Here is a 27507-nt window from a genome sequence, read left to right as displayed (position 1 = left end):
TTTGATAAACTAGAAGCTTCTACGTGAGGAAAACAGGCAGCACCCTGTGCACACTCCTATTGCATATTCAGACTCAAAGATGACCTTTTTATTTTCTGTGCAGAACGCAGGTAAACCTGAACCCACAGAGTTTAAAAACTGTCGTCTTTCCCACTGCCCACAACTTGAAGGTTTACCACTTCAGAGTCTCCTCGAGCTCCCCATGCCACACCGTGGCCCAGCTTGCACAAGAGTGATGAAAAACGTTTGCCCTCACCTTGGCCTATAGCCCAGCAGCTAAACCACCCCTGTGACCTATGTCTGCATTCAGCGTGCACCTGGGTCTGTGGCTTGTGATGTGTGTGCCAACACCACCAAAATCATCGCAGCGAGATTCCTTATGATGACCTTGCAAGAGAAGGAATTGCTATCAAATTGTCCTTTTTTTTTTTTTTTTTTTTCTGTAAACATAGGAATTTTTCTATTAATTAGGGTAGCATGTTAGCTGTAAATGAGGATGAGAATCCATTGCATGAGCCAACTTATGCAACTGTTGGACTGCGAAATACGATTCCCTGAAGATAAGAGGTCAGCCACACTGTCCTCGCCCAGGTAACACTCCCTTAGATTTGTCTGGAGATTTACTTAGCACTCGGCATAGTACTCGTGTGTCCACACTTTGCTGCGCAAAGGCATGCTTGGAGCAGGAGGGACTGCAGTTAGGTTTCTCCAGGCAGTACAGAAACATGGATTTAGGTCCTCAATGAGGCATTTTCACAGCACTCACAAACAGACTTACTCTTCTACCCCACAGGACAGGCTGCGTCCACCTTCCTTACAAGCTCTGTGCGTGCTTTAAATGCTAGAGAGACAAGGAGCCTGGGCACCACAATTCAACACAGTTGTGGATTTCATTATTGAAATAAAATACTATTAATAAGGAAACCTCGTGTTGCTCATGAGACTTTGTGTCAGCTAGGATTTAGTCAAAGTAATTTTTAGCTGGGCTAAAAGAGAATGGAAAACAGGCTGGTAAATACCAAGAAGCTGGTACTGAGTTCACAGGGCACTTCATGAGGTTGGACTCGATGATCTTGAGGTCTCTTCCAATGTAGACAATTCTGTGATTCTGTGATTCATGCTGAAAAAATTTTAAAAAATGCTTTTATGAACTAACTAATGAGGAGTGCTCCTGAATGCACACTGCTAGCTCACTTAGAGATTGACTTCATAATCTTCTCCAGCTACAGAACAACATATATGCAGTCAAATCGTACATCCATACAGGATACAGCTATAAAAATAAATAAATTAAATAAAACCACAAGGCAAATGATTTTGGCTACATCAGAAAATGCCAAAACTCAGAATACTCAGAAATTACAGTGAAAAGTATGGCTGTGAAATCAGCGTGAAGCAGAACGGAGTTGGATCCAGCAAGGGGAACGTGTAGGTGAATGACAATGTGAGGCGTGACTATTCAGCCCTGGGTCATCAAAACAGGCTGGGCAGTGAATGAAAATAATTATTACACAATTTCCACTTGTAAGTGAAACATCCAAACAGTCTCTAGCCAGGCCTCTCCAGGGAAGTGCACACACTACCAAATTATTGTTGCATTTGGTAGCGTTTCTGCCAGAGCACACACTAGCCAGAGGTTAAGCTCCCTTTTGCCACGAGAAAGGCAATTATCAAGAGCTGTCTGATTGCACTGATGATGCAGAGTAAAGACTGGCTTAGCTGTGTCTGTACTTGTACGCACTCCGACTGTGCTGTCGCTCTCAGGACACAGCAATGAACCAGCCAGTTCCTTCAGTTTCTCATCTCACACAGAAATACTCTGTCCCTCTCTCCGTTCATGAATCTTTGACTCTTTTTTCCTTCAAAGCTGAGGTCAGCTGCTCCATTACACACATGCAAAAACAAATTCTGCAGCTGAGCTGCCTTGATGCATATAAATCTCCATCCATTTCTTAATGTTAGCCAATAAACTTCTTGCAAGAGTTTATCACAGCTTGCTATGGCTTTATCTAGCACACCAGGCAACCAACTTAAACCTACTTGATTTTCAAGTTCAGATGGGTAAGAGTTCAACAGGTAAGAGCAAAGGCAGATCATGAGTAACGTATAGACTGTATGCTAGTGAGCATTTTCAGCTGTAGGAAAGTTTAGGGCACAAGTCTTGATGTAGTTATGTATCCTTATTGCAATATACATTTCCTTGCCCAGCTACTGTAGCACATGTAGACTTTCTCCTAAAAACTTGCTAAGAACCACTATAACTTCTAAGAACTATTATAACTTCTTTATTTTGTGAGACAGATTTGTCACAATAAAAACTGATCTGATTCTTAATGTTGTTGGCAAATATGACAAAACCATAAGAAAACAAGTTCAGCTTTCTACCAAAACACAGGTGATACTCTACGGCTACATGTTCAGGTCAGCAACTGCACTGCAGATTCCTCTGATTTCCTGAACTTATTTTGTGAAACTCAGACGAACCAGAACTTTAGTCTGGTCTCTTCCTAGATATTCCCAACAGAAAGAAACCCCAAATGGAGTACCTCTTATATTATGGTGATTACTTTATGATCTTCTGCTCCTCAACCCTCCCAATAACCATCAGCAGCTCCAAACACCAAAGCAGCCATATGCTGACACAGAATGTTCCTTTTTTAAAACACGTCCCTTCATCTAGATTGACTGCAGGCACAGAAGTTCAGCTTAAAAAGCTAGTTCAACATTTGTGTCTAGACATGCCCTCTTAAACATATTTCATGTCCATAGATGGGTTTTTGGCTCCCCACACTTCTGACCATCTGTTGGGAGGGCAGGATGCCCACTTATAAGTTCGCCAGATCTTCTGTCTGTTGCCAAGGGAAGGGGGATATATGGTCCTGTAAGTGACATCTGTTCTACCAGAAGCCCTTTCCTCTCTGAACAATGTTCCTGTTTAATCCCAGCCACACTTGTAAAGAACAGTGTTTAAACTAATGAAAACCCCTGGAAATTATTGGAAAGAAAGGAAAACATAATGACGGTCAGCATAAGGGTACATTTCACAGACCTATGGGGAATTCTTCCAGTACTATAATGCTGGGGATATGGGAAGAAACTTGTAGGTGCTCTGGCTATGCAGGCAATCTTACAGGCGAATGAAGTCACCAAGGGATAAAGTGAACCACAAAGGACTCCCTATAACTGAGCCCAAGGTAACAGCTGTGCTCTTAAAGGGTCTATTGGAGGAAAAGGCACAACCGAATGATTAATAAGGTAACATACAATGCCATTTCGTGTGGATGAACAACAAAAAAAGAGCAAGCCTTTCTGAACTCATAAAAAATCTTATTGATCCAGTGAGAAACTCGACAGTTTGTGTGTTGGAGGAGGGACACCAAGTGATGCAGGCTGACACAGCCTCGGAGTGCTGAGCCCAACTGGCACATCTTCGAGTTGAGTCCCTAATATAAAGCAAAAACTATTCAATCCACTGATGTTCATAAGATTTCTACAAAAGTGTGTGAAGTCTCTGACAGTTATCTCCCAAACAGACTCAAGAAGTATTACCAACAAATGGGAAAGAGAAACAATGACAAATAAGAAGAGAGGCACAGGGCCTTTAGTACTTGCAGAAATAAAGAGATGAGTATGAGTTGATGAACATTACTCATGGCATGGTCAATGAAAGGAGAGGGCATAACCCACAAAGATACAGAACTGGTCTCAAGGCCCCATTGACTGTAGTTGCTGCATCTTTTGCACGTTAAACACACACCTCACATGTAGAAACCCACACTACAGACATGTAAATAGGTTTGTGAATCTGGAGCTGGCTCCCACTCTAGGAGTTCTGACTGATGATCAGAGATGACTTATCTTGGATATGCTTCACCTCAACTTGAAACTGGGTTAAGGCTGTGGCACCTACTCCACCCAAAGAGCCTGAAAATGTTCCTGAGTTTCTCCACACAGTATACATAATAACTTTTCTCTCATCCAACCTCTTGACTCTTTGGAGCCACTGATAGAGATCCTGTCTCTCTTTCCCCAGAGATTTTTGGTTCTGGTGCAACTCTGCATCAGTTGGAGAACAGCTGCTGAAGAGCTGCAGTTGGCAGGCCAATATTTTAAGGTAAGCCAAAAATTATTTGGGGTTACCTTCATATACTGAGCTTCAAATTGCCAAAATTCAGCAGCTGCTACATGAACAGCTGAGCCACGTCTGCTCCGGGGCCTGAAAATGGCATGTCAGAGGGTGGAAGGGCAGCTGGGAGCAGGACGTGTCACAGCCATCACAAGGTGAGCATCACCACTCGTGAGTCACAGCCCTCTCTGCTCCTGCTCTTACCGTGCTGCTGCTATAAATACACTGTCCTGAGTGATAGTTTCCCATTCACGTTCCCTGAAGTATGTCAGCTGTATAATAGTAATAGTAAAGCCTAGGTAATGCTATAATACATACATCATGCAGGAATTACATCACTATCACAAGAAAAAAAAAAAAGTGAAGCATCATACAAACTCCCAGCAGTTACAGGTTCTTTCCCATAATAAAAGACGCAGGGGAAAATTGAATTACTCTCAGTTAAACTGCCTGGCAATAAAACCATGGAAATCCTGAATAAAATGGAGCTAACACTTCTAGGAAATAGCTAAGTATGTCCCAGATCTAGGCTGCTGGATTAAACTTGAATAATGGAACTTCTTATGCAAGACCTGTGCTGGCAGAGCTCCCTAGTGGTTGGGCAGAATGGTCCAGGCAGGTGGCGAGAGGTGAGGAGCAGAAAGTTAGACTCAAACAACCAGCAGGATTTTCCTTCCTGACGCTCATTCCCAGGAGACATCCCATTAATTTGAAACTCTGGCAGTATGCTCGTTCCCAGTCTGTTGGCTAGCTACATCTGCCTGCAGCAGCTCTGCCGCTAAATTCGCTGTAGACCCGATCCCCAATTATCCTTACAGTTCCTCAGTGAACTTCTGAATTCGTATTCCCATACAGTAGAGCTTTTTCCCCAAGCTGAAATGTTTAAATATACTTCATTTTCACGCCCAGCCCTATGCATTTTGGAGAACAATTAAACTCCAAATTACGGTTAAAATACATGTGGTACATACATAAAGTTAACTTCTGAGGTCACAAACCTCCACAGTTTCAATCCAGAATCTTTAAAAGCATTGACAGTGGTGCACATCCACTTCTTTTCTAACATTGTTAATGAAAATGGAAGGTTGAACAGACATCAAAAATGAGCCATGAAGATTTTAATCTTTGGTCAAGGCTGAGACAGACCAGCAGGGCAGTGACTCTGAGCACCGTATTCCTCCTGCTGTCTTTGCCAGGTCTGTCGTTACACAAAGGACTTCATTCTTCATTCTGGCACTATCAAAACCTTTATACACTAGTTCTACAAACTGATTTAGATGTTATGATGGGGAGCACTGCTACATCCATCCCTGGATGTTTTTAAACCCAGAAAGGTGCCTTGCCTCTGATACAGTGCAGCTGGGGTCAGGGGGAATCCCAGGTCAGTGTGAGCATTTTGAAATAGCAGATTTTCTCCTTGTCTGCCCCCGAGTGTGGATATGGAGCCACTTGATCCATGGTAGTGGCAGCCAGACAAGAGCAAGCTGAATGCAGAACAGAGGTGAGCCCTCAGAGCAAATCTGATCAGATAGGAATTCAAAACAGCCAGTATGCTCAGTCTGGGCTCCCTGGACTATCCAGTAGGGGTGCTGAGGGAAAGAGCATCATTCACATCTTACACCACATGCACCTGCAAAATTGATGGGCTTTAACCTGAGGTTCAGGGAGGTGAATGCCTGTAATTACTTACCTACATTACTCCCTTCAAAATGCAGCAGAAACACCTTTTAGATGAGGAAGAAAGTGACAGTGCTGCTATTTGTTTCAGAGAATAGTTACAGCAGTCACCTGGTGAGACAGCCGAAATCCACAAGCTCAAGGTCACACGTACTAAGGAGTCAGAAACATTGATTTTTAAAGGTGACAAATGTTCCAGCTTGATTCTGACATACAGGTGAACATGTAAGCATTTAGCTTTCAATCTATGAAACTTGAGTACAACTCATAAATTGCATTAAGCTATGAAACTTGAGTACAACTCATAAATTGCATTAAGCTAAGAAAACAGGTTAATAAATATTACCTTATTCTGCCAAAACTTCACGTAATATTACACTCCTGGAAAGCAAGGAACTCTTGTTTCATATAACTATCAGTATCACAACTGCCTGGAATTCTTTCAGTATCAATTTTCTTTTAGCACCAATATTTGGAGTTATTTGAGCCAAATGTCTCTCCTGCCTAAACAGGACTTCATTTCTATAGCATTTTGTTGTGGAGAAAAAAAAAAAAAAAGGCATTTTCCAAACATACAACAGACTTATTGCTTATACTTGTTTTGTGTTTTATTTCTTCATTTTTACAGTGATAATACACTTTATTATATGAATATAATCCACTTTTAATATTAAAAATTTTTCATTGTTCATCTGTTAGAGAATGCGTAAGCTTTTCATAGAATCACAAAATGGTTTGGGTTGGAAGGGACCACAAAGATCATCTAATTCCAACCCCCCTGCCATAGGCAGGGATGCCACCCACTAGATCAGGTTGGCCAAAGCCCCATCCAGCCTGGTTTTGAACACCTTCAGGGATGGGGCATCCACAACCTCTCTGGGCAGCCTGTTTCAGTGCGTCACCACCTCACAGTGAAGAATTTCCTCCTAACCTCTAATCTAAATCCCCCATCTTTTAGTTTAAAACCATTCCCCTTGTTCTGTCATTATCTGATCGAGCAAAGAATTGCTCACCATCTTTTTTGTTTTGTTTACATATTTCTATGCCCCCAGCTTTTGTAGTAGCTGAGCACTTCACATTAATTACATTTAGCCTGGCAAACATGGGAAATGATGGAGTTCTAGCAGTCCTCCTCTACTTTATTTTCCCAATAGATACGGACCTAGTCCCAGACAAACAAAAGTTTTTAAGAAACGTAACTGCTCTTTGAAGTGGATTCCGTCTGCTTTCAATAGAAGCATCAAGCCTTTGTGGGTCTGGGCCTGTAAGTCTTATCCAGGACAACATACAAAACCTGTAACAGTTTGCTATAATGCTGTGCTATGCAGGCTATGCTGTATGGTATAATGCAGCCTGGTATCCTAATGATTTGGATATTCATCAGCTTCTCCAAGACCTGGAAGTTAAGGTTGTTTTGCAAGTTTGGTCATCCATCTGCATACTGTGATAGGCAGACAATTATTCCCTATGCAGGGAAAAAATTGTGTGTGTTTCAAAAAAGATAACACATTTTAGACACTGAGCAGTACCATTCATCATTTTTAAACCTGGCATGGCTTAAGATTTCAGCATTAATCTTCTTGCCAACATGTGATATCAGACAGTCTCTTATGCCCCGTCTGATTGCTTAAAATAACACATTGCCATTCCTTTGGGGTTACACAATTACTTAATGTTGATATAAATAATGGCTGTGGTTTAGGCTTCCATGTAAGATGCTCCATAAAGCTCCCTAGGCCTAATTTCATAAACATCTTCAGAACAGCAGCACCAAAACTGAATAAGACGCATCTTCTTCTCCCCCTAAAATGTCAGTGTATTTGTCAGAGAAAGTCTGGTCAATGGAAAGCATATCTGCACGTTAGGAGGCTGAATTTCAATATAAGGATGTCACTACTACAGCTGAAGAGAGAGCATCTACTGGACTAAATAGCATTACATGGAAATACTTACGGATTAACCTCCTGTTTCACACTGCCTAAAGCTTTTGCTCTCAGGCCAGCTTTTACTCCTGGTAGTTTCTGCTCAGAACTGCATTATTTCAGAGTGTATTCTAATTCACCTAGCAGATACAGGAAAAAATGTACTGCACATTAGGCAAGGTTTTCACAGTAACAGACCACGTAGCTGAATATGGGCAGTAAATATTTCTTCAGTCCAGAAAAGCAGTTTTCACCGGTACAGATTTGTCCAGCACATTTCCCAATCTAATCAACAAACTCAGTATTTTAGTTTGCAAGTGTTCTGTTCTGTTTTGGCGAGGTCAGAAAATTCAGCCCATTCAAATTAGATCAGAGCCAGGACTCAGCTACTGCAGAGGAGATGACACTGCTGAAGGACAAGCTGGTGTCTGCAAGAGCTGAGGTTGCTCAGTAGACTTCCAGCAGAGTTCAGCTGTTTCCAATGAAGTCTAGCATCTACAGGACACGGTAAATAATATGCTATGCTACTCAAGATTAAAATTTTGTAAAAAGAAGGAACAACTGAATACCAAAATTAATGACAAAAAAAGAGCCAACAGGCGTCTGGAGGTGAATTTGCAGGAAATATCACCAATTAACATCCAGCAGACTCTCACACTGTATATTCAGTTCTACACATATGATGTCTGACAGCTTTTCAGGGTACAAACAGAGCTCGTATTTCTGCACAGATGTATGAAATGTCCCTCTGTACTGAAAGGATTTTATTTTTAGCAAACCAGTAGTTTACTATTGAAGCAAAAGGTTTCAATCAAGCAAATTAGACATTCATTCAAGATGACAAATTGGAAAAAGAAGCAGAGAGACAAAAAGTTTCTTGTTTGGATGAATTTCCAGATGATGCTATTACAATGTTCTCCTCCAGATTTTGTTACTTAACTACTTCACTAGTCAGTTCAAAAAGTATTTCCTCACCATTTTGCATAAACAATTCCTGGTCCTAGAGTCAATGTAATCCCAACTAACAGAAACAATGACAACAACAACAACAACAAAAAACAAACAGTAATGCAAAGGTACCTTTAAAGCTGCTGTAAGCTTCCTTAAACAGTGGACAGCAGTGGAGAATTTTACCTTACATCTTGTTTATTGATATGGAAGTGCTGACCTCTGTAAAATAATGTATCTATGACTACAAATTCCCCTGGTGACAAGAAACTCCTGGAAGGTGAATCCAGGTAATTCTATTAGACTAAATTCAGTTCTGTTGTTAAGTGGGGACACACTAATAATTTGTCAACAGTTCTCCATTCGTAAAGTAGAAAGTAAAGATGTATGATAATGCCTCAAACAAATGAGAGTTATTATTGCTTATAGAGGTTCAAACGTAATTGTACAGAAATTTATGTCTCATATGGTCTTTTAGCTTTGATTTCAGTGCTTATGTTCTCTACAAGCATGTTGTTTCGTTCATCCAAGCAATTTTCTCAGATAGTGAGAAGCCTCCCGACTTTAATTTTATTTAAGCAACATTGGAAATAATTTTTCCATGTCAAGAAAACTGTAATTTTTAAAGTCTTCCTATTAGTTGGGGACAAAAAGAAAAAATCTCTGTAAAGAGACAAATACTTTTAAAAAGCTGAAAAAAATGAAAATCAACTTAAGCATCTTATTTAATAACTTGAAAACATTTCATATTAAGCTTGACTTTTTATTTTACTGATTTGAAACAAAACCGTTTCAAATAAATCAGATTTTCATCTAAGAAAGTTCTACTTCCAGTTTTAAAGCAAAGGAAGCATATTATGAATGGAAAAAAAAAAAAAAAAGTTCAAATATTTTCTATCATGAAGCTGGATTTTTCCCCTAGTCAATGTTTATTTTCTGACTGAAAGACCTATAACATTTCATTCTAATCCTATGGCTCAAATAACTTTCCAAAATAAATGTTTATATTGTCTTCCAAAATCAGCTGTAGGAAAAATTAGTACCAATCCTGTCTCTCGTCTTCTCAAACTGTACCTGCCATTCCAGCAGGAATAAGTAGAAAAAATTGTAACATTTTTCTGTACTTTCAGCAGATGGTTACCCTTAGGTGTGAAGTTACAATTAGTTGTTAACAACTGCACTAGATAAATTGCTATCCAAGTTGGATCATACAGAACCTTACTCAGTATTATTAAGGATATAGAACTTCAGGAACTATGGCAGAGGCTTGTGTTTATACATAACATTTGGGTTAACTAAGTGATTTTTTAAAAATATATTTAATTAAACTAATACAAACATCAGATAGCTAATCTATGTAAAACAAACTTGCTTGTATGTGCTCAGGACTGTAAGGATTAATCAGACTCTAAAACTGATAAGTGTCGTTGTACAGAGGCAAAGAGAGCAAGAAATCACACTGATTTACTGCCAAAACGTCTCTCCAAGTCAAGGCTGAAGTCCAGGAGCAAAGGATACTTTGCTTTTTCACGCCTGGAATGCATGTAGTTCCCAAGGATTACACTTTAACAGAGTTTATTAAATAAATAAATAAATACATCACTTAGCATTTATTTAGAAAGTAGTTTTACCACAATAGTCCTATTTCAGAGGGTATGATGCGGACTGCAGTTTAAACCAGAATTTAGAGTACAGATTAAAGGATGCGAGAGGTCTGAGGACCACCAAATATTGGGGTGGGTTGACTAGTAGGGGACGTAGACTGAATGTACCAAGTTTGATTCAGTTACGTGTGTTATTTTAATTCAGAATATTTAGTAGAATGAAATATCTGATAGAAGGAAAAAGGTTCTTCTTGAAATTACTCAAAATGTAACATTACTGAACAAGTAGAAGAAAAAGTATCACAGAAGTACAGATGCAACTTTAACTTCAGCTTTTCAGGGCAATATTGTTGCAAGATTTTATTTGCAGAAGAGACAACCACAAGATGGCTCCTTTCATATTACGCTAGCTAGAACAGAAACCTATCCTGATAACGTAGGCTGCTACGTCTTTTCACTCCTTTTCACGAAGAATTTAAATGCCAGGCACCATCCTCTCTTACAAAAAGCCAGTGCTACAATTGCATGATTAAATCACGGTTTAGAGAGGAGCACGCTCTTTCTTGAATGAGTAAGGACCAAAACCCTCAAACGCAGCACCTAATCTCACTGAGGAGGTTGAGGGTTTCAAGAACACTTGCCAGGCTCAGAAACAGACATTTCACACACTTCACCTTTCTCAAGATTTTTGTTTGTTCTCTTTGTAAGAGGAAATGACATTTTTTCCCTTTATTTATTTATTTATTTATCTATTTATTTATTTATTTATTACCATGGAAAGATTTCCAGATTATTGAATTTTAAAATTATAAATTGGTTTATTACCTCCACATCTGGGTAAAAGCAGTCAGTTCACAGGTTTGTTTGTTTCGTTTAACATTTAAATAAAAATCAGGTAAATGCTTCAAGCTTCCATCCAAGTGCAAATCAAAACAGTACATAGAGTAATTACGGAAATGTTGTTCTTGACATAGGAAAGTTTGTTTGGTGTGAGAGGATTATTATGCCTAATTGCACAGACTCCATGCCAGCAACCATGAATTCCAGGAGTCACAATGTGCAATGCCCCATGGTATCCTTCCTCTGGACGCAAGAGATGAAATTTTCGTGCAGTCCTTAGCGTTCTTAAATCTCAAAATGCTGCAGAGCACAACTTGGGTAACGTGTACAGGTTGCTTCCCCCGTCTCTGAACCACAGGAAGCTACTCACCGTTGCAAGGGAGGAAGACAGCATCTCTAATGAAATACCAGGAGCAATTCAGGGAGTCATCATGTGAATTACTTAAAGAGCAACTTGAGCAACACTCCTCCACACAGACATGCATTTTTTTTTCAGATGAAAGATCATTCCTGCATGTAAGTACTCAGGAATTCACTTTTATATTCATCCTAAATGTAAAGATAAATAGAGATATCGTGATCTTTTTATTACTATTATTATTATTATTTATTACTATTATTATTATTATTTATTTATTTTTAAGACAAGGACATTGAAGGACCTTTCTATTTCTGTCATTTATGCTCATTATAAATGGAAATGGCTTGATGCTGATTTCTTACAGAATTATGTTTTGTTTTTCACTACAATGCTGGTATTTGGTCTCTCAAGAAACCTTAACTTTCAGTTAAACCTCATAATGAATGTGGAAAAATGAAGGACAGTTTGTCAACAAGCCAAAAAATATAATTAAATCCTTTACTTGTTAGGCACTAGACCTCTGTTAAGCATGGCCCAGATGAGTCACACGTATCAGGAAGAGAATAGTTGCGTGGAGGCAGAATTGACAAAGCCTTATGATGAATAAGGTCACTCTTCCCAGGCTCATAAAAGATGGCAACTTTACAACTGCAGCATAACAAATCTGTTTTTATTTATTACCCACAAAATCACATAGTTTCCTAAGTAGTGAACTTTTTTTTAAAAAAGGCTTCTTTATGCATGAGTAAATATTTTTCTAATGAAATCTTGATATGTCTTGCAACCCAACCCTAGTTTGTTTAATAGTGAGATAGCTTTTCTCCAGGGAAAGCAGTAAGAAATGGGGGATGGGAAAGGGAGAAATTGGCTCTGGCTACAACGAGCAGCTGCTCTTGCTACTTGCCTGCAATGGAGTAATACATCAGTAATTATTTGAAAGTCAGACAGATTCCCTGCTTTCCTTGCCAGACAAAACTCTGAGAACTGAAGACTGGAAAGGAGGATAAAGGACTTTCAGTTTACTGTTTTTCCACTCATGGCTTTTTTTTCCATGTTAGCAGCTACTGCTGCTATTAATTTTCTGGTCTTTGTGCCCTGAGAGGCCTCACATACTATGCAAACTTAGTTTTAGCACTTGAGCACTAATGCTTTTATGTTTATTAAATTAACTTTTACAAAACGTTCCAGCTGTTTCTACCATTAACTTCCATCTGAAAGAATAATGTTTATTTCCTATTCTATTTTAGGAATGATCCCAACAAAACAGTTGGTCTTCATGGAAGAAAGGTGAAAACAGCAAAAAAATCCACATAAGAAAACATTTCAAGTGGTACACCACTCAGCTGTGGTTTTCCGTGCAAGCAGAAACAGGAAGTAAAGCTAATCTTTGAACTAGTCCCTGAAGATGATGAATCAGACTCTATTTACACTAGGAAAATGATGGAAAGCTTCTCACCGTTGCTAAAACAAATTCATGGCATCTGAAGAAATGTTACATTTTCATCACAGTTCACAGAGATCCAAAATAGAATGAATAATGAGTAATGTCTGAATTAGTTTGTCCTTTTGCAAAATCCCCCTCTTAGATTCCCGTTAAGAAATCTAAGGAAGAAAACACAATTAGCTAGTGTAACGCCCCACTGACCCAAACTGGACTTGGGCAGCAAGGAATTCATTGCCCAACAACCTTCTGCAAAGACAGGCTATTTTAAGGGGTTTGGGACCAGATAAAACGTGAGGAACTCCTTGTGCAACTAGGATGATCAAAGCAAATTATATTTATGGAGGATCTGCTTGTCAGAAAATATGTGCCTAATGTAGCCTAAGAAGCCTGTGGACTTCCAGGATAGATTAGGTCTGTACAGGCATGGCAGGGGACCTGTGTAAACCGATCACTTTTTGCTGCAGCAGCAGCTAAACACGGAAGAATACTCTTGGGCATCTCAAATGGAACCAGACCCATATGCACAAGCATGTAAATAAAGCCCTAAATGTTAACCACGGCAAGCTTGCCATAGCAAGGAAGGAGGGATTTGAATGGTACTAAGTATTCAATGAAATTCTAAAGCTGGGGGAGAGGGTTGTGTGGTTTTGTTGTGATGGTGGCTTTTTTTTTGTTTGTTTGTTTGTTTGTTTTTAAGAAAAATACCTGACATCAGTCTGCATGAGTTGTCATAAAATGCTCCATCTTCAACCTTTCTGCAAAGAAAAATGGGCAAATATAATTTATTTGTATCAAAATGGCAAAGAGAGGACACTGAGTACATTACACAGTTGTGTAAAACAGCAAATAATTTTTCACACAACACTTTAAAATAATTTATTTAGTATCTGAATGTATACTTACTGGACTCTATTGAAAATTCAAGAAGTCCTCATTTACAGACTATTTTCTTTCTTAACCTTTAGCCAAAAGAGAACAGAAAAGCAAGCTTAGCTAAAATAAAACCAATCTCTTCCTCTACCCTGCTTTGCCTATAAGCTCTTCCGTGTCTTTTTCAGTTTCTTTCTTAAGGGAAATTTAGTTCTGTTTCATTCCTCAGCAAAACATAAGACCCACCACCTTGGACTGACAGAAACTGAAATAAAGCTTCTCACTTCCCTTAAAAGACCAGGAATAGAACTGAGGACAAAATTAATGCAAATAGGCCTGCAAATAAGGTGTGTCTTTTTTTTTTTTTTTTTTTTTCTGAAATACACAAAAATATGGGTGACTAAACATAGTGGATGAACACTTCCAAGTCATAACAATTAGGAACATATTTTGTTGTGTATATAATACAGTAAGCATACTAGCTATTGTATTCCATTAAAGAATTCTAGTTTATAAAACACACTAAATGCTAAAATCTGTCCTCAGACAAACCAGAAAATGCAATGAACCTGACACACTTTTATATATTAATGCTTCCTTTTTTTTTGTAAAGGAGTGTAAATTACAGTTTAACCCACGACCGTCGATTTCCTGACTCACTCTACATGCACACAGACGGTAACAGCAGCTATATATGTCAGGGAGACCACACCCATCATCTGGAAAGAAGTTGGAACTACATAGAGATTTATATTCTCTTTACCTGAACTTTTGCACGGAAAGATTGTCAAAAATATGTTTAAGACTTGTACTGTTCAGTACAGAGGGTAACTAGGGTAATGATAGAGAAAAAGATGAATTAGAATGTAATTGTAATGAAGAGTAAAAAAAAAATAAATAAAAAATTTAAAACCAGAATTCCCATGTCCCACTTCACAACATATGACAGCAGTTAAAGAAAACATTTTTAATTACAATTTAATGAAATTTCATTTAAAATTAATTATCCTACGAAGCCCATTGCCAAAATATATTACAGAAGTCAATAGGAAAGCAGAATATTAAAAATGACCTATTTTTATATTTTAATGGATAATTAATCACAATAAAAAACAGACAGCTATGAGTCTCCAAGTTATATGCAAACTACAAACTGATTAAGGAACCAGTATCATATGGTGATTACTATGGTTGTCTATTTTGGAATATCATGTGTAGATGACTAGCAAGGAGATAAAAAAGGTTGACCTCATAACAAGGAATCTACTCATGAAACTTGAGATCAGAGAATCCCAGAACTGCTGAGGCTGTCGGGGCCCTCTGGAGGCCCCAGCCCTGATCCAGCAGGGCCACCCAGCGCAGGCTGCCCAGGCCCATCTCCAGGCGGCTTTGGAAAGCCTCCAAGGAGGAGACCCCACAGCCTCTCTGGGCAGCCTGTGCCAGGGCTCCTGGGTGCCTTTTTGTGTCCATTGCCCCTTGTTCTGGCACTGGGCACCTCTGACAAGAGCCTGGCTCTGTCCTCTCAGCACCCTCCCCTCAGACATGGATGAGATCCCCCTGCGCCTCCCTTTCTCCAGGCTGGGCAGTCCCAGCTCTCAGCCTCTCCTGACAGGAGAGGTGCTCCAGGCCCTCCATCATCTTGGTGGCCTCCCTTGGACTCTGTTCAGCATGTCCATGTCACTCTTGTACTGGAGGACCCAGAAGTGGACACAGTGCTCCAGAAGTGGCCTCACCAATGCTAAGTGGAGGGGAAGGATCACCTCTCTTGACCTGCTGGCAACATTTTGCCTAATGTGACCAAGAATACAGTTAGCCTTCTTAGCAGCAAGGGCACATAGCTGGCTCACGTTCAACTTCTTGTCCACCAGGACCTCTAGCTTCTTTTCTGCAGAGCTGCTTTCCAGCTGGGTGGCCCTTCTCCTTGTTAACCTCATGTCAGCCTGTCGGGGTCCCTCTGGACAGCCACGAGGCCCTCTGGTGAGCAAAGATGCCAGAGCTCAGTTCCACAGGCAGGATTTCTGCATGTCGCTGTTAAAGCCACTTCCCCTCGCAGTGTTACACTTCCCCATTTGTAAGAGATATAACAGCACACGACTATCTTGCAGGCAGTGCTGGAAAGTAAATACGTTAATGATGGTGTCTATAAGGAAATTAGACAGACCGCTGTCTTTATTTGGTATGGCAGTTTCCACATGCCGGTAAGAAACAAAAACCACATGCAAATCTTGAATATGAATCTTCAGTAACGCAATATTTAATTTTTGCTCATCTTCCCCATAACCCAAGTTTTAAATATTCATCAGTTTTTATGACAGTTACAAACAATACACGAGTGACTATAAATGTCAGTGCTTGTACACAGCGCAGTGAAAAACAGCTTGCCTGTTTTCAAACTAAGAAACTGTTTTCTTTAATACCAGCCATTCTGGTAATGACCATTTTTATAACATAAGCTGTTGGTTTTTTGCTTCCTTCTTTCAACTGTGCTATCCTATGGAACCTTTGTTATTTAGTCCCAAAACAAGTCAAATGGTTAGCATCTGCCTAGAGAAGTTTGATATGGGAAATAAAAATCCACATAACCCACATAATCGACATAACCCAGAGAAGTGTCTATAGGATGGTAAACTCTTAGAGCTTCAGCTGAACATTTTTGAAAGGCGAAGGATCAGGCACTGAACTGAAAATTGCTGTAGCTGGAAGTACTCCCTCCCCTGGACAAAGCACTGAGCTTTTTGTGCTTCAGTGTAACCAGCTACAAAAGGGCTCATTTGTAATTCACCCTCCTCTACACATTATTCTGAGATTTATAACTTGACAGCCTTGTAGAAACGTAGTATTTTATTTTGGTGAGGTACACACAGAATATCTAAAAGGTGTTTGATGATCAATTTCACTTGATATTAAAGAAAACCCTTTAAAATTGTATAGGCCTCCTGGTACTTTTAACAAAAATTGATTTGCAGCTCGTTTGTCCCAGGACATGATTCCTGGCTTACACCGTTTAATAGTGCGTTCTGAAAAAGAATTATCCCTCGATTTTGGGGCGATAAATAAATCTACTTGGATTTACACAAACAAATTACCATCAATTTGAGTTTACTACTACCAGAAAAGTGTCTTGCAAATACTTTTGACAGAAAATAATTGGGAGCGACAAACAAAAGTTTCCTAAGGCTTCTGTGGCGTCAGTTACTCAAGGACTGGTTTCAAGTTGCAAGTAAAAATTTGGCACCGTCCCTCGACTCGGCCCCTAACGAAATTATCCTTTGTTTTGCAAGCCATTATGTAGCACAGATCCACAGCAATCTCCGAGCGCTGGAGAGCACTGAAATCAGCCAGAACGCGCTTTCTGCTGGGGACGTGATGTGAAAACACCACCATACCTATATATCCTGTATGTAGGTTATATACACCATACCCATATACCCCGTATGTATGCACCCATGGCAGGGGGGTGGGACTAGCTGGTTTTTAAGGTCCCTTCCAACTCGAGGTGTTTTGTGGTCCTATATATTTGGGACTAGGTGATCTTTATGGCCCCTTCCAACCCAAACCATTCTGTATATATTCTTATATATTGTGCTGGCAGCCCAGCGCCCACACCAGCAACCCCGCTAGGGGTCGATGAGGCACGGCTTTGCCGTGCTGGGGGGGGGGGGGGGGGCGCATTTTGGGGGGCAATTTTGAAGGGGAAGGGAAATCGGGGGCAAAAAGGAGGGGTGAAGGGATGAGGGGAGAAGGAGGGGACTGCCTCCCGCCTGGCTCCTGCCCGTCCCCGCCCTCCAGGGGCGGTGCTGGCCGCGGGTGCCCGCCCCGCCGCCTTTGTGCTCGGTGCCTGCCGGCCGCCGGCGCCGCTCCCCGCCCGCTCCTTCCTCCTCTCTCTCCCCCTCCATCCCGCTCCCCCCCTCCCCTCGCCCCCCGGCGCCGCTTCCCCCTGCCCTGCCTCGCCCGGCTTCTCCTCGCCCTGCCCGCCATGTCGCTGGGCGCCGGCCCCGAGGCGGGTTTCTCCAGCGAGGAGCTGCTGACCCTGCGCTTCCCCCTGCACCGCGCCTGCCGCGATGGGGACCTGCCCGCCCTGTGCGCCCTGCTCCAGAGCTCGCCCCGCTCCGACCTGGCCGCCGAGGACTCCTTCTACGGATGGACGCCCATCCACTGGGCCGCGCACTTCGGCAAGGTGGGGCCCGGCGGGGGGGAAGGAAGGGCCGGGAGGGATGGAGGAGGAGGAGGAGGAGGAGAGGGATGGCGGCAGCCCGGCTGGCGCGCAGCGCATCGCGGCGCCATCTTAGCCCCTTGCGCGCCCGGCCGGGAGGCGCCGCCGCCGCCCCGCTCCCCTCACAGGGGCGGCCGCCGCCTGCCCTGGGGCATCGCCCTGCAGCCCCCCGAGAGCCCTGCGTGAGCCCCACAAGCCTCCGAGCAGGGGCTGCTGGAGGAGGCTGCTGGTGCCTTTACGAAAATAAACGGGTTTATAAATAGCCCTCGTGGGATTGACGCGCTCAAATAGCTGCGAATTGCCGTCTGCAGGAAGGGGCACACGCGAGGAGCCGGCTACCAAATGTTTCCTAACCACCTTTCTTTGAATTATCTTTGCCTTCAAATCTGAGCGGTGTCTTAATTTCTTCGCTTTACATATGCTTTGTCTATTTATAACGCTGTGAGCGTGCCAGCCCGTGCAGGATTCAGGCCTGGAGGGTGGTTTTTTTTTTCCTCGGCGATGTCTCATTTCTGATTTTTGAGGGCCTTTTGTTCTCGTTCTCCCTCCCGGTCACAATATATTTCTATTTATGTATTGATTGTCTGCCAGGGAAGGAAAATGAGGGTTACTTAGGCGGACATAATGCAAGTACATTAAGAGATGCATTTTGTACCCTGAGTGATTTGATCTGCGGTACCCAGCGAACATTTTAGAAGCACGGCCAAGCAATCCTCCGGTCTTAAACACCAACACAGCAACAAAAAACACCCTGCTCTCTACCAGAAGCTAATCTTCTGTGTTCAGAAATGGGGTACCATAAATTTTGTCCTGAATTAAGCTGATACAAAACGTGCAGATATTGAATTGGCATCAAAGCTTTCAGTCTGTCGTGCATTTATGGTTCTGGTTTCCTTTAACCATTATCATGATATTTTTTTTTTGCATGCACGTGGGAGTCTTGCTTTTGTCCTTGAAGCGTGTGCCTTGTTTTGTTTTGTTTTCCTCAAGTATTTTTAGCTTTCTGCCAGCCGTGCTAGGATACGTGAGCGCTTGTGCACGTTCTCTTCCCGTCGAAGAGACTCTTGCAGAAAAAGCCGCTGAAGGGAGCGAGTCGGTTTGCAACCTACTGTGTTTGTTCTTAGGTATCCTCGTCAAATTTGATTTGTGGTGTTTTTTTGTTGCTGTTGCATGTGAAATGGGCGGGAGCGTTTTTCAAGTGAAATGAAACTTGTAAAGACAACACCGGCTACAAACGTTTCGATATCACTTTGCATATACGTATGTTTAAAAAGCTTTGTGGCCGAGCAGCCTCAACGTACGAAAGTCATCTGCACGTTTTACAGTCTTGTTAGGTAATGTTTTCCTTTGAGGCAGGGACTGTGCAACAGAACCCCAGAGCGGCCGAGGTGGGAAGGCACCTCTGGAGGCCGCCTGCTCCAAGCCCTGCTCCAGCAGGGCCACCCAGCGCGGGCTGCCCAGGCCCACCTCCAGGTGGCTTTGGAAGGTCTCTGAGGAGGAGACCCCACACTGTTCAAGTTCTCAGTCACCCTCCCAGTGAAAAATGTGTTTGCCGATGTTTGGGCGGCACCGCCAGTGTTTCGACACACTTGAGAAGTTCCAGGATTGTAATTGGATCTCGGACTTGACTTACTTTGTGTTCGTTTGGCGTAGTCATAAATCAACCTTTCACAAGCTAAGGGGTGATTGCCAAAAGTGAAACAATAGCTGCTTTTAGTGGACATCCATATGCATGTCTTTATGTTCTTATTCATGTTTATTTTTTTTTTCAAATTAAGCTTGATCATAATTGCAAACAGAAAGTTTTCCTGCCTCTTAAAATACCAGGGTCTTACAACTTTAACTCCTAATGAACGTTTCAAAAATTACTGAGCAAGATTCTTTTGCTGCAGTGGTGGTTCTTTGTCGTGCTGGATTTTTGGGGGTTTGCAATTGGTTTTCTTTGCCTGCAAGAAATTAAATGGCACCAGAACTTCATTGCTGCTCTGGTATAGGACACTTCAGCAGCATGGTCCATCAGACACGAATGTTTCTAACTGCATCTCTGTAAGAGACTGAAATGACAAAACTGATTTAGCTATTTTTGGCAAGAAGTACTTGTAGAACAACTTGCCATAAGCAAGTCTAAAACAATTCCTATGCATAGACATGCATGCACACAGAGCATCAGCCTAGGGTTGGTGACCTTTAGCAATCTGTGGATGTTTCTTCACTTCTTTCACAAGCTGTATGTAGAGGAAAGCCCCCCCTTACATCAAAGGACAACGCAAAATCACTTATAAACAAAGCTGTAGAACTGCCTTCCTGCACACGGTTGCAGATGTGCAGATAGGGAAGTAGCAACAAAAGTTCCATTGGAGATGATTATGCAAAAGATAATACAGCTTTTTATTGGGGAAATACTGATCTAATACTATCTATACATCTAATACTAGTCAACAAAAACATGGTATCTTAAAACTAAAAAAAGACAGTATTATAAATCAATAATTATAATTATTGAAATTCAATAATTATAATTCAATAATTATATAGCTTACTATGAAACAGACCTGTAGACCTTACAAGTAATAATTAAATTACCATCAGTGTCCATTAAAAATGGTAGGTAAGAATTCCTGGTTGCAATGTCTGACGTTATGGTGACAGTGTGGACCTCTGTCCATCCCCTCCTTCTGGAAGATAGTACAGATCACAGATGGTAGCACGTCCAAATGTACTTGCCGAGTTGAGTATCTGTGGTGGAGTTTCCATTTTCAGGGTATTCCCTCACTGCAGAGAAGTGCTTATATCCTGAGAAGTAAATTAATTCCCATTAGAGCTGCTGTGTTCGAATTAGAGTTAATTATATAGCGCCCTAAATTACCCTGATGTTATGCAGATTTTCGAGAAGATGGGTCAGAATGTAAAATGGTTAAAATGCTGTCAGGGAGGTAGAAAATACAGGGCTTGTGTTTAAAGGGAAAAAAAAAGTCACTGCTGATTCACTTTGTTTTATGCTTATTTTCATTTCATTTTTCTCATTCACTGCTCGCACGTGTAATTTTTGCTTCCTTTGATTATATCTCCTGGCTCGTGCTCTTCTCCTACTCTTATTTTTGCCGTTTGACTGTTTACATTAAAGGAAACAAAACAGTAGTAAGTACATTCTGTTTCTTGTGGAACAAAAGTAGCGCAGATAAAGCACACGTTTCTTCCTTGGTACTGTGCCAGCATTGTGGCCTATATGGAGGCCCGTCCGTTGTCTCCGCTAAATCAGCTTAACCTCCAATTTAGGTAAAACAATACAGTGGAAAATATCTTCTGAAACGTTATTCAATGAGAACGGGCTTGCGTGTCCTAATCTGAAGCATAAGTATTCTGGTGGGGCATTGTCCTTAGGTATGTTGCCTTTTTCTGTCCACAGAATAATTTGCCTCATTTTTCAGTAGCGTAGAAAGAAGCAGGCGCTTCTGACAGCCACCGTGCAGAAGAACCCTGCTTTTAATGGGAGGAAACCTTACCGTCATTGTTAAAACCCCGTAGGAGGTGGAGAGGGGGAGATACAAGGGGAAAAAAAAAGAAACATGAAGTTAAAAATTTAAACACAAAGTCCACGGTGACACATAGGCGTTTCATAAAGCAGCTTCAAACAGTGCGAGATGAGACGGGGGCACCAGTTCCAATATTTTTCCCCTTGTAATTGGCAAGCCGTGAGGTCCGTGTAATTAGGGAAGCTGATGCAGCCCCGTTTCTGTAGAGGAAATATTCTTCCCTTAAGCTGCAGTGCTTTCCTGAAAGTGTTTGCAAATTAATTACATTGAAAGATTAGTTTTTAGAAAACCATCTGAATTTTACTTCTGCTTGCAGTAATAGTAGAGAAACACTTTGGTATAGAAGGTGCTTTTTTATCACATCACATTAATGATTACAATTATTGGTAATTATTAAGGGTTAACAGCAATATTAGGGTGCTAACTTGTAAACATGAAGCCTTACAGGTATCAAATACAAAGTTTATTTGGGCAATTTAGCATTGTAATTACAAATTATCTTACACCATTTTTACTGCATTCTTTTATGTATGTATATATATACATTTTTTTTCTCTTTTTTTCAGCAAACTTTCTTGTTTGCTTTTGAAAAGATACTTTTTTCTTTGGTAATGTTGAGATCTATGGAGTCTGAGCTGTTAGCATTGTGAAATCTCAGTTCCCCTCCCCCTTGGACACTTAATTGATGGTATGTTAATGGTACTTTTACATCAGGTCCGTTACTGTCCAAAAAAAAGTGGTTTTGTATATGCTACAGGATAGAGTTCATATCTGTGCGTTTGAACTATACAGGGAAAAAAATACAGCTGAAGTTCACAATATAGCTGAAAAGCAGAAAATACTGCTGTGGTTGGTCCTGGGCATGTAACTTATCGGCATCAGGAAGTTACAGGTTAAAAAAAAAAAAAGGACATTGTACAGAGGCAGAGAAGAACGCTGAAATGGTGATGTTCGTGCCTCTACCCATAATCAAGCTGCCAGCTTGCTTTTTGATGCTTTGTCATCACTTCTTTATGAGCAGATTATTCCCTAGCAGTCCTATAGCTAACAAACTTTTCCTTTAATTAACCATGCAAGACTGACCAGGAGATTTTCATTTCACGAAAGCAGTGCCTGGAGTCAGTGTGGAGCTTCTTTGTTTTACTGCCGCATGTGTATGCGGGAGGGGGGCCGGGGGGTGTTTGTTTTTTGCCCACAATAAATGGAAGCCTAGACTAAACTGTTTGTTTTTTAGCATAGTGCGTTCCTTTTCCTGTCAACAAAAGGGCAATGGTGCTGTGTGACAGGAAGGGAGCTTTGTGTTTTTGGCTATTTTTGAAAGTTGAGCTCATCACGGCTGCGGTTCGCTCAGCTTCTACAAATGTTATGGTGCAAACACTTAAATATAGTAGCTGGGTATCGGATACTTCTGGTTAGCAGAATAGGAAAATAAATCGGAATATAGTGTGACAAAATACTCTTTTTCCTTTTAAAATAGGAAAGAGCTTTGCTGGTTTGGGTACTGCCACAGAAATGCACGCTGTTTTTAACAATCCTTCAGCTATAATAGCAGGAAAACAGTCAACATAACATATTTAATGTATAGATTTAGCATAGTAATAATGATACTGGTTATTAATAATCAGGTTCTGTCACTTTCAGAAGACACTAAAGAAATTTTAAAATCTTTCTTGCGTATTCTGGTTTTCTTCCCACTGAACTCTCCTGAAAATAGGTCCGCGTATCTCCTAACAACACTTTTGTTTTGGCAAACATTAGCTAATAATGTCTGTTTAGTATCATGTTTGCAGCTTTGCCAGATCAGAAACTTTCTGCCTAACAAAAGTGAGCCAAGTAGCTCTTCTGGTTGACGTTGAGGTATTATTTGTACTCTCTTCCCCATCCCAAAAATAAATGTCACAATCCCAAAAATAAATGTCAGAATTCAGTGCAGGGAATGAGAATTCAGTATTTTTCAGGTACAATCTGTGGCTGGGGGTAGCAGGAATAAGGAGGAAGGAGAAAATCCAGTGTTTATATTCTCTCTTGTTTTGTGTCCACTTAGTTTTCGCTAGTAAGCTTAGCTTTTGGGGGTTTTATTTATGTAGTATGTGCTAACTGTGTCGTAGCATACCTGTGTAACGTTTTTTGGGTTTTATTCCCTCATGTCTTTAAAGCTGGAGTGCCTAATACAGTTAGTAAGAGCCGGAGCTTCTGTAAATGCCAGTACAACACGTTTTGCTCAAACACCAGCCCACATTGCTGCTTTTGGAGGACATCCACAGTGCCTGAATTGGTTGATTCAAGTGGGGGCCAACATAAACAAACAGGTATGGTTTAATGTGTATTTCATGTCTGCGTATAATTTTGGAAGAAGTGTCTTGGTCCCGTTTTACAGTGTGTATGATCCTTACGTTCACATACAGGTAAAACACTTCTAACATCCCCTGAAGTCAAATAACTTAATTGTTGGGTACAGGGATTTGTGATTATTGCAGAGGTAGGACTAATAATTACTTTAGGCCACTAAAGGTTTGGAAAACATTTGGTTTAGGAGCTGACATCTTTCTCCCTGAACAAAATGGTACCACGCTGCTCTGATGCTGGCAGCATTACCAAATGCTCTGGTATTTTAATGCATCTTTAGGGGAAGGCAAAAGAGTAGTGAGAAACATCTTACTTAATATGTAAGAATTGAAAAACGAGACAGTGAATTTGTCACTGCCTACAGAACCATGAGACCTTTGTGGTCCTTGGTTTAGTCATACGTCTAACTAGTAAAATCTAGTAAGACGTGATTTATTTTAAGATGCATTTGGTTGCATACTTTTTTCTTAGATTATTTCCAAAGCTTTTCTAGTAATTTCCTGCAAGTAGATCAGAAACATGTACTTGACTAACAAAGAGAGAATGGGGGGTGTTTGTTTTTTTTTTAATTGATAATTTCCCCTTACTGTTACCATGGGTATAGATATCAATTTATTTTGTAGTATAGAGTATATTAATACAGTAAAAAAGCACGTAAAGGACTGTTACACTCTGGTATGGTAACAGAATCAAGTGCTTAAAAACATGCATTTGGAGAAACTGTTTCCAATACTGAACAGATCTATTAGGTGTGCTGTGCATACATGATGTTCCCTTACAGCAGGACTTCAAAATATGATTTATGATGTCCTCTAAGAGTAATTATTACTAGAGCATAATATGCATTTACTAGAGCTGTAGTACAGCACAGCATCTGTAAAATCTGTTTTGCTAAACTTATATCATACTTTTCCTAAAATATTTAATAGCCAGAGTGTTTTAAATGCAGTAGAGTTAAGCTAAGACTGCTGAAGAACTTGAACTTTTGCCTTTCTAGAGTTGTTTTTATATATTTTTTTTAAGTTATGCAAAAAATAAGAAATGGGGAAGTTTGTGTTGAGTTTTCAGACAAGAAGGCTGGTGCATTGAGAACAGCTGTGAGACACCAGGAGAATTGTAGAAACAATGAAGGTGGCTGGATGCAGAGGCTATAGATCGCATCTTCTCCTTGATACCTGACAAAAGTAACTTACACACTAAGTTATTGCTGCCTAGTGGTAGAATCATCAGAAGAGAAAATACAAGAACTAGAAATGCATCTGGAGCCCAGGTAAGAACGTAAAGAAACTGTGATTAGAGAGGAAACATGGCATGCACAGAATAAAGATGTACAGATATCTGCTAAATGAGAAGAGAAGAATGAATGAAAATGAATGAATGAGAAGAATGAAAGTTTCCTGCTAAGAGGATAAAGAGAAGAACTGACCAGTGAGGTTGAAATGGAGTTGAAGAACAAGCTTACTCTCCTGGAACATCTAGTGGGTGAGGTTGTAACGCAGAAGAAAGTGATAGCTAGCCCCCAGCAGAAGAGGAGAGGAGTGCAGAGAGAACTCTCCATGGGCTGAGGGCGACGTGCAGATGACTGTAAGGGAAAGCAGAAGGCAGCATGACACGCAGTTAAAAGTAGACTGGTAACCCATTCTGTCCTAGAGAGGGCTAGTCGTAGTGACTAGCCAGTGACTCAGGAGTCTTTATAAATCTATGGCCTGTCATGAGAGCAAATCTAAATAATAGGAAGACCTAGGAAGACTTCAGAAGGCAGATTTAGATACTGACAGGCAAAGGGTGCCAACATAGACAGTACTGAGAGCTGATGCTGTGGAACCCTTGTATGGTGTTAATAACAGTAGTACCAAACCACACTTGTGTAAAAAAAAAAAAAAAAAAAAAAAAAAACTTTTTTGACCCCACAAAATACTAAGTGAGCATACAAGAAGAGGTATTTTAGATCTGGTTTGATAAAAGAAGAAATCTCTGGTTAATTCAGAATGACAGTGGAAGCAAGAATAGCTCTTTGTTAAGGTGCAGCTGGTCAGTCACACTGGTTTCACGTGCACGAGCACTGAAAGCTAGGCAGCGTACCTTTGTGACACCTACAGCACAGCAACCCACAGATAGCTTGGAATGTTTCACACACGAGTATGTAAAGCACAGTGCATGCTTTGCTCTCCCCAGTTCCTTCCAGATGTTTATTGAATTGCAGTCAAAATCTACTATTCTTGTTTGATTTGCACTGCTTTATAAGTGATTCTAGTTTTTTATTTAATTTCCAAGCTCTTCCAGGTGATTATCTAGGGCTTCCACCCACACTTTGGAGCTTTTGGAGCACTATTTCCTGATGTGTATTTTGTTTATTCCTTCCAGCTCGCTGACTGATGCTGTACTTCAGACAGACATAGTCACTGGCTAATGCTTGTGTGAGGACAAGTGTTCCATGGACACTGGATACAAAACACATGCTGAGAAAGATCTGGGAATACTTGATATTTAAACTAGTAAAACTTTCCTTCCAAACTGACTCCTGGTCACTGGCTACAGACTAACCAATCACCTCTGGAAAAAGAAAAGGATAGCTTCTGAAAAGGAATCTCCTCGAGTCTCTCAGTCCTAATGTAAACCTCTGGTACTCAGTAGAACTTGCATACGTGCTTTCTCATATCTGCCCTGAGGTATTGTAGCCCCTGCTGCCTGCCCTGAAGTTTAGGAAAACATTAAAATGATTATCTCAGTGCTGGTGACAGTTGCCTGGGACCTTTCTCGGGCAGCAGCAATGAACGACAAATGCTGAAAGCTGCTTGTCCCAACTGTACCTTGCTCTCCAAAATAAATTCTGTGAGTATATCCCGTGATGTCCAGCCTTCTTGTATAACTGTATGTGCTGGCTAGAATCATGTCTTTTTTTTTCTCCTGATTGGCAGGCAGTACTTACCCCTAGTCCCTCCCCCCACAAGGGTCACCGTAAACATTCAGAGAAAGCCGAAGTGCCAAGCAATATTCCTGCCTGTTTCTACCTGCCACTGGGTGCAAGAGAGTCTTATTTCTTTTTATATTCAGTGAGCAGTGCCTGCTAATAGTTTTTAATATTGTGAGACAAGACCTGCATTTAGCTTCCTGCCTGCTTTAGTTCACTCTGACAGTGCAAAGCAATTACACTGCTACTTCCATGAAGTTTTATCCTTGTCACAATGCAGACTGATTCTGTGCTGCTTTGCATATTAGCTTCAGATAATCATGACTTCTTCCTGATAAAAAGCCTGTTGCTTCATTTAAATATATTTTCCATCTGACCTCAGCATATCAAATATTTCTACTATATGTTGCCTTCATTGATTGGCCAAGAAACAAACAAACAAACAAAAAATCATGTTGCCTGCCTTGAAGGGGAATGATAAGAAATATTGCGTCCTTACAGGTGATGTTAACTTACTTTTCATCCCACCAGTTACCCTAATTTGGTAGTGATGGCAGCCGGATTTAGGAGGGGTTAGACTACCCAAACTCTCAAGAACTGTAAACACACTAATACCCTTGGTGGGGAGGAAAAAAGACTCATTCCTTTTGTGTGATAGGTTGTCTAAAATGTAAAACTACATGCATTTTGGACTAAAGCCAGATAAATAGAA

The 27507-nt window shown here is 40.8% G+C and overlaps 1 protein-coding gene and 1 long non-coding RNA gene across 4 annotated transcripts in view; one reads left to right on the top strand and one right to left on the bottom strand.

The window, feature by feature from the left end:
• Window positions 1-8587: 8587 nt before the first annotated feature.
• On the bottom strand, window positions 8588-17593 carry LOC106019482 (uncharacterized). 2 transcript variants are annotated; one of them, XR_011806108.1, is made up of 5 exons: window positions 15640-17593; window positions 14556-14623; window positions 13826-13881; window positions 13628-13677; window positions 8588-11666 (listed from the first exon to the last, which is right to left on the bottom strand). It is a non-coding gene; the product is annotated as an uncharacterized lncRNA (long non-coding RNA). The 2 variants fall into 2 exon arrangements; XR_011806107.1 differs by having other exon boundaries at window positions 13826-14623.
• A 62-nt stretch (window positions 17594-17655) lies between these two features.
• The window catches only part of ANKRD10 (ankyrin repeat domain 10), a 36571-nt gene continuing 26719 nt past the window's right edge, over window positions 17656-27507 (top strand). The window contains exons 1-2 of one of the 2 annotated variants that reach the window (XM_027444220.3): window positions 17656-17969; window positions 23695-23847. In XM_027444220.3, the coding sequence (XP_027300021.1) occupies window positions 17769-17969; window positions 23695-23847 (354 nt within the window). In that variant the 5' untranslated portion in view covers window positions 17656-17768. The remainder of the gene's footprint in view (window positions 17970-23694; window positions 23848-27507) is intronic. The other variant, XM_027444225.3, reaches the window with a different exon arrangement.

This window comes from Anas platyrhynchos, chromosome 1, assembly GCF_047663525.1.
Source record: "Anas platyrhynchos isolate ZD024472 breed Pekin duck chromosome 1, IASCAAS_PekinDuck_T2T, whole genome shotgun sequence".
Classification (NCBI taxonomy): domain Eukaryota; kingdom Metazoa; phylum Chordata; class Aves; order Anseriformes; family Anatidae; genus Anas; species Anas platyrhynchos.
The sequence above is the reverse complement of the archived record's forward strand: the minus strand, read 5'-3'. Positions and strand labels throughout refer to the sequence as shown.